At 32.2% G+C, this 7695-nt stretch overlaps 1 protein-coding gene across 1 annotated transcript; it reads right to left on the bottom strand.

The window, feature by feature from the left end:
* Positions 1-6062: 6062 nt before the first annotated feature.
* On the bottom strand, positions 6063-7065 carry LOC148570252 (putative E3 ubiquitin-protein ligase ZFP1). Its single transcript, XM_088510156.1, has 4 exons — positions 6737-7065; positions 6556-6621; positions 6309-6455; positions 6063-6200 (listed from the first exon to the last, which is right to left on the bottom strand). The coding sequence occupies exons 1-4, from the start codon at positions 6926-6928 to the stop codon at positions 6063-6065; spliced, it is 543 nt and encodes a 180-aa protein (XP_088366282.1). The 5' UTR covers positions 6929-7065.
* Between the last annotated feature and the right edge of the window lie 630 nt (positions 7066-7695).

Below are 7695 nucleotides of genomic sequence, written 5' to 3'. Positions count from 1 at the left end.
TTTCCTTGAGACGATCCTATGATTCTTGGGTCGCTCGGATTGCATGATTAGGATCATATGGCCCTTGGGTCGGTGGATATGGACATGGTGCATATGAAAGTGGTGGTTCTTGGGAATAATTGGATTGGAATTGGGGTGGATAAGAGTTAGGTCATATGGAGGTGTATGGTGGAAAGGGGCTTGTGAGTATGGTGGTTCAAAGGTATGTTGGGGAGGTAGTTCATAAGCATATGGTGGGGCTTGTTGGTAACTACAAGGGGGTCCACCATATTCATTATCTTGGTACGCTCCATAGAATGGCTCTTGACCATAGTAATTTGGTGGAGGTTGGTTGTCACGAAAAGGTCCACCATAGCTATTGTCCTGGTATGCATCATAATTTGGTTGTTGGTTATAGCGCATTGGAGGGGGTTATTGCCAAGAGGGTTGATCAAATCCTTGTGGCTCCTCCTATCTTTGATTCTTTCAACCTTGATGCCTATTCTCATTATAGCTTCCATTCCTTACAACAACATTGGAACCAAACTTGAAAACAGAGGGGTGAGAATTTATAGTAGCTAAAGAAAATAAAAACAAATAAAAATTAATAAAAATAAACTCCTAAAACTAGAAACACTAACAAAGAAACGAAAAAGAAAATATTTACAATAACCAATAATAAGGCACACGTTTGCAATTTCCCGGCAACGGCGCCATTTTGAACGATCGAATTTTCTGCTAGTAAAGAAATTCACAAATAAATTCTCGTTGTAAGTATAGTTTCTAAACCAGCAAAGAATCCTTTCGTACAAAAGTTTGATTGTCACAAGTTACAAAACCCCTAAAAGTAATAACCGAAGTATTTAAACCTCGGGTCGTCTCTCAAGGAATTGCAGGGAAGTATGCTTATAATTGGTTATGGAAAGGTATATTTTGGGATTTTTTTAAGATAAGAAGCAAGAATAGTAAATGGCAAGAAAGTAAACTAATAACTAGAAAAGCTCTTGGCAAGGTATGAGAACTGGAAATCCTATCCTAGTTATCCTTATCAATTAGGATGAGAATTGTCCGTTGCTCCCACTTAGTTAACCCTTACTAAATAAAGGAAAGTCAAGTGGACTAATCAATTTGATTCCTCAAATCCTAGTCAACTCCTAAGGAAAGACTAGCTTTAGAGGGATCCAAATCAACCAGCAAACTTCAAATATTAATCAACAAAGGAGTTTGATAACTCAAGTGTCACCAATTACTCAACCCAAGCCAAGAGGGGAAAAATCCAAATTATTTATATCATAAATAGAAGAAAGAAATCATAAATCTGAAATACCTCAAATTGCATTAAAGAAATCAAATCTAACATGGAGAGTTCATAAATCAAATTGGGAAAATAAACAAACTAAAGTAATAGAACAAATAAAAGTAGAAGAGAAACTAAATTAAAGGAACATTGAACCTGGAATGAAGAAGGGATGAATCATAAACTAAGAAAAATCCTAATTCCTAAAACCTAGAGAGAGGAGAGGCGCCTCTCTCTCTAAAAACTACATCTAAAAACCTAAAATTATGAATTATGAATGTTGTACGAATGAATGGATGGATTTCCACACTTTATAGCTTCTAATTTGTGTTTTCTGGGCCAAAAACTGGGTCAAAAACAGCCCAGAAATCGCCCCCAGCAGTTTCTGATACGTCCAGCATGCGGCAAAGTCACGCGTACGCGTCGTCCACGCGTACGCGTGGATTGAATTTTCGCAAATGTGACGCGTGCGCGTGATCCATGCGTGCGCGTCACCTAACAGCATGGCAACTATGACAAATTATATATCGTTGTGAAGCCCCGGATGTTAGCTTTCCAACTCAACTGAAACCGCCTCATTTGCACCTCTGTAGCTCAAGTTATGATTGATTGAGTGCGAATAGGTCAGGCTGGACAGCTTAGCAATTTCTTCAACTTCTTGTATTCCTTCCACTTTTGCATACTTCCTTTCCATCCTCTAAGCCATTTCTGCCTTATAAATCCTGAAATCACTTAACACACATATCAAGACATCGAATGGTAATAAGAGAGGATTAAAATTAGAAATTTAAAGGCCCAGGAAACATGTTCTCAATCATAGCACAAGATTAGGAAGGAAAATGTAAAACCATGCTATTAGTATGAATAAGTGTGCAAAGACTTGATAAAAACCACTCAATTGAGCACAAGATAAACCATAAAATAGTGGTTTATCAGTGCTGTTAAGAATCCCTTTGTAATTTGCTATGCGCTCGGCAAGCAGGTTGATGTGGGATCCCTGTGAAAGTACTAACATTATGAGTCAGTTGATGTGGGATTTCGATGGTGCTGTTAGGGCTGCCTTTCTAATTTGCTATGTGCCTGGCAAGGCAGGTTGATGTGGGATCCCGCTTGTCCAGATAGTGGCGTCAGCGTGAGGGCAGGTTGATGTGGTATCCTACCTACGTTCAAATGCGAGTGGTTGAGGATATCACAAGAGTGAATTCGGGTACTATATCCACGAAGCGCATATGACATACGTGAATAGAGGTGTCATCTTTGGGAGATGTGTCGGGTTTGGGAAGATAACTGACAAGTGAGATCTCACTGCCAGTTAGGATAGGAATTCATCATATGCATTTATGTGACATTGTTTGGGTGTGCATATTGTAATTGGTTTTCCTATGTGAATAATTTTATTTAACTGCTAATTGTTATACTTGTTATAACTGTTCTTGATTGTGTTTGAATCTTATTACTTATGTTTGTGACAGAAATTGGTCGGATTGTGGTGAATCGGATGATGATTGAGTTGTTTGAACCTGAGGCCGTGATTGATTATGTGATGGGCCGGAGGCCGTGATTGATTATGTGAAGGGCCGTAGACCGTGATTGGATTGTGTTTGTGGTTTAGTAAGGTATGAAAAATTAGACTGATTAAGCATAGACTTAATGAACCTATGCTTGGAATAGGTTGGTCATTCATACTATCTAGGAAAAACTTTTAAGATTTTTATAAGAAATGAAAAGGTTCTTTGTAAGTTTTGGATAATTAACTGATCTCTCTTTTAAAAAGAATTCTTGGATTTTGAGTGTTAAACCATTAGTTTTCAAAAAGGTACATAGGACGAGCAATGATCACTGCAAAGGATGATGTTCTCACTCCCCTATAGAATTTTCTTTTCAGTGACTGGTTCAGGAAGCCTTGGACGTGGAGCCGCGACCGGTTTACAAAGTTATATATATATATATATATATATATATATATATATATATATATATATATATATATATATATATTGTGTATATATATATATATTGTGTGTGTGTGTGTGTGTTGTATTTTCTGTTGTTTGTTTAATTGAGATTTTTTCCTTCGTCATTTGTCATTCTAAGATTTTAGAGGGGCAGAACTTGTATTTGAGCATTTTGAATAAGTCTATGTATTTATTATTATGTAGATATAATTGTGTGATTAAGTGAATTAAAGTAAAGGCTTTTTGATTTTGTAACTAAGGATTTGGTTTATAGTCACAAATGCTCAATATTAAACAATTATAATATGAAATTAACGGATTAGAGGTAAGTAACGCCTGAACCTTTAGTACGATCATGAGATGCTAAAAGTAAACGTGTTACACTCACCACCCAAATAAATCAAATTTTGAGGATAATCATACAAAATTAGAAAGCGATAAATTCATCCAACACTCAACCGTATATAACAACAAACGAAGCTAATCATCACAATTAAGATTGGGAAAATAAGAAGAGACCCAGCTTCTTCTACCAGTTTTATTGTCTAAAGTATAAATTATTGCATCAACAGCTCATTTCACATGTGACATGATTATGGAGACAATTCAAAGATCCCCAAATGTTAATGCACATATTGTTAGGAGAAAAAAGAGAGACTTGTTTTTATTAGTATCATAAATTCATCAATGAAGAACATAAATAACAGAATCATAAGCCATTAAAATTAACAAAATACGACATTTTGAATTACTCCATTTTAATAATGTTTAAAATTGTATCCTCAACCTAGCACCTAATGCTAGAAAGTGCTCCATAATAAGCAAAGCAGACAACAAAACATCACATAAAGGAGTTGAAAAATTAAAACTAGCATAAAAGAAAGAGAATTAGACAAACCTTCAATACCAAAATGAAAGACCCCAAGGCCAAAGATAATTGTTTACGGGAGTAAGATCATAAACATTGAGGTACACCGTGACACGGCTTTTTTGGTCACTGTTTTGCTCCCTTTGCGACCTTATGCTCAATGGAAATAACCGCATTATGCTCAGCAGAAACAATTTCTTGAACTTTATTTGAAGAATCGAAACCACATCTTCCAATAGTTTCAGAGTAAGAAACCTTAGAAAATCTCTGCCAAAAAAAGTGAATCGAAGCCCTTGAAAGAATTGAGAAATGAAAAACGAAGAGATCAGAAGTCCTAGACTAAAAATTGTCTTCCATAGTGCTAAATATAAGGAATTTAACTTCTTGAAAATCGACTACAGTAATTGAAATTTACAAAAATGAACAAATACAGTAATCAAAATCAATGCATATATTAACATATTCCAAAATTAAAAAGCACTAACTTAGGGGTTGACCACGAATTCATAACATAAATTAACATATTAAGGATCGAAGGATGACCTACATGCAGGACGACGGCGACAACGACTGCGAGCGGCAAGCAAAGACACTTACAATGAGGAGGACAGCGGAGCAGCAATAACTTAGGAAAGCAGATCGGTGATGAGTTTAAAGATTGTAGCCTCGTTGGAGAGATATCAAGAGTGAGATCGAGAAGAGAGCAAGAGCGAGATCAAACAAAAGCCAGATTGAGATTGAAATCCAGTGAGATCGAGATTGAAGCAAACATGTGAAGAAATAAGTGATTAGATAGAGATTTGGATGTGAGGAGTGAGAGATTTTGATTTTTGATTTTGATTTTAGATTTGAATTGAGTTTTTCTTATTTCTGTGAATAAGTGATTAAGATTGGGTAACATTTTTTAAAAAATTAAATATATTTAGTAATATTTTAACATAAATATTATTTAATATGTAATTTTATCATAATTACCAACATTTTAATAATTGTTAAAAGATAAATGTTACTAAAGGTTTCAAATGTAATAGTGAAATATCTAAGATTTTTATGTTGGTGGGAAGCCAATCTAAGTTATTTCATATTTTGATAAGGTTTGAGGAAATAATATTTAACGTTCTTAGTTTGGTGGAGTATCCAATTTGATTCTTTTCTGAGAATGTTAGTGGAATGTAACATCCTAACACACAGAGCTTTACAAAAAGAACAATACTATCCTTTTCAACTTGTAAAAATACAAAAAAAAAATTTGTTTGATTTCTGAATGACTAAAAACATTTCAAAATTTAAATTTTTTTTAATTATATTATAAATTAGGTATTTGATTTTAAAATGGAGAAAATACACCTTTACTCTATTCTAATTCTAAAATACCCATTTAAAAATTAATTTTAAAAAGCTTAAAAATATCATTTTAAGGACTGTTATTTAAAAGACTAACCAATATTTTTTATGATTAATATTGTTTACTAATTTACCTGCTTTATGATTTTTATAAAGATTAAAATATCTCTTTTAAAATTAAGGTTCTTTAATTATGTTAGAAATTAGATATTAAAATTTGATTATGCTCTAAAATACTCATTTAGAATTATTTATACAAAGATTGTAATATCCCTTTAAAATTAAGGTTGCTTAATGCTTTATTTGTATTGGAAATTAAATATTTGAATATTAGTTTTAGAAAAGACTAAAATATCTTTATATTTAATTTTAAATGGACAAAAATTCTTACTATTGTTTAATGTGTTAGAGAATAGAAATTTGGATTTGATTTTAAAATAACGAATTTACAAGTTTAATTAATCTTAAGAAGACTAAAATAATCTTTTTAAGATTCTTTTTAAAAAATTAAAATATATATATATTTTTTTAACACTGGTATTTAAATGAATAAAAAAAAAACAAAATAGTGAGAAGTACACTCCTCTGTTTATCTTTCTAACAATCATTTCTTTTCGATTTACATCCCTAGAATGAATGTTTCTGATTTACACAAGGGGCAGACATTTCTCACAAGCAACCATTTCCTTAAACAATCAGCATGATATTCATGCCCACATGGAAGAAATCCAATGGTATCTTGGTTCTCATATTCATCCTGTCAAATAATACACAACAAATTGGAATTAATAATAGCAAAAAATTATCAAGAGAAGAGTTCATGCTGAATGAATGAAACATGCTAAGCATAAGAAGAGTTCATTACCTGGCATATTACACAAACATCAGCCTCCTCCAAATTAACAGCACTAGCAGCCATTAAATATGTTTTTGTCTTCATTTGATTGGTTATTATTTCCTCTGATAAACCAGTGCTTACATGGCCAATCTGCTGGCCCAATGCATTCAATCCCTGTAGTTACATTTCAAAGAGTCAAAAAAGTTTTGAATATCCTAGAATTCTATCTATAGTTATTGATAGGAAAATATGGTATCAAATTTTGTCTAATTACCTCATAAGACATATCTTCAACGCGCAATTCCGTGTCTATATAATGATTAACAAGCACTGCGACACCCTACACAAACAAGCATCGGTTAAGTCAAGATAATGAAAATACAGGTAAGTAAAAATGTGAAAGAAGCATGATTCTATAGAAAAAGTAGTTATTTAACAGACACAAGAAATATTACATCAACTTGGACTAACTCAATGGGAAGAGTTGTTCTGGAATGTCCTCTTCTATTGGGTTGATACATTTGCCGACCTGTGTGTGGTACAGGGCCAGCATGCCTGAAACGCACTTCAGAACTATCAAATACATAATGCGAATCAATCGCGCGAAAATTCCATTGTGTCCTTCGATCCATTGCCGTGGCTCGCATAGAATATTTTAGTTTCTGAAATTTCTCTACAAGCAAGGTGATTGAAACAAGGATTTTGCTAATGAATGAGCACTACTTGCGAAGATGTTAAAAGCGTAAATTTTTATAGATGAAATTAACTTTTGTAGTTTTTTATACATAAAACTTGCCACTCTTTATAGTCACATAATAATTGTTAGGATCAATCAGAATCAATTAGGATCAATTAAAACTATTAAGATTTGACTCATTAAGAGATTTTGATGAGTTGTTTTACAATTTTTTATTTATAAATTTCTCTCTTCCTTATTCTTAAAATAAATGAAAAATATTATTCAATTAACACTAATTCAACCATTAAATAGTTTTTACGATCCAGAATTCAAAATTTAATTACATTATTAATTTCATCTAATAATGTGATTATTCCTTTTAAATTAGTATTTTCTTTCATTTTATATTTACTGAAATATTTCTATTTTTTTTTGAACTAATCATCCAATATATTCTCCTCTCAATTGTTTTCATTAATCAACAATATCACTATTTTTAATTTGTTGAATATTCATCACTTTTTCTTTAAGAAAAAAAAACTAACTAAAAAAAATTACAAGAATGTAAAAAATAATGGAATTGGGTATTAATTAGTAAAATTATCTGGCCTATTAATATATAGCTTGAGATATCAATAAATTACTAAAATTTTAATAAATTATTAAATTACTCATAATAAACCTGATAAGAAAAAAAGGCAACTAACAAAAAATACACAAAAATAAAATAATAAA

This window comes from Arachis ipaensis, chromosome B3 (genome assembly GCF_059453495.1).
Source record: "Arachis ipaensis isolate K30076 ecotype BB chromosome B3, ASM5945349v1, whole genome shotgun sequence".
Classification (NCBI taxonomy): Eukaryota; Viridiplantae; Streptophyta; class Magnoliopsida; order Fabales; family Fabaceae; genus Arachis; species Arachis ipaensis.
Note: the sequence above shows the minus strand (reverse complement) of the source record. Positions and strands in the feature narration are given on the sequence as shown.

Bases quoted from the DNA above. Each gene is read 5' to 3' on its own strand.
- LOC148570252 (XM_088510156.1), bottom strand. From the start codon at position 6,928: ATGCGAGCCACGGCAATGGATCGAAGGACACAATGGAATTTTCGCGCG. The intron at 6,622-6,736 runs GTAATATTTCTT...TTGTTTGTGTAG, and splicing joins TTGAGTTAGTCCAAGTTGAT to GGTGTCGCAGTGCTTGTTAA. The intron at 6,201-6,308 runs GTAATGAACTCT...ATTATTTGACAG, and splicing joins ATGTTTGTGTAATATGCCAG to GATGAATATGAGAACCAAGA.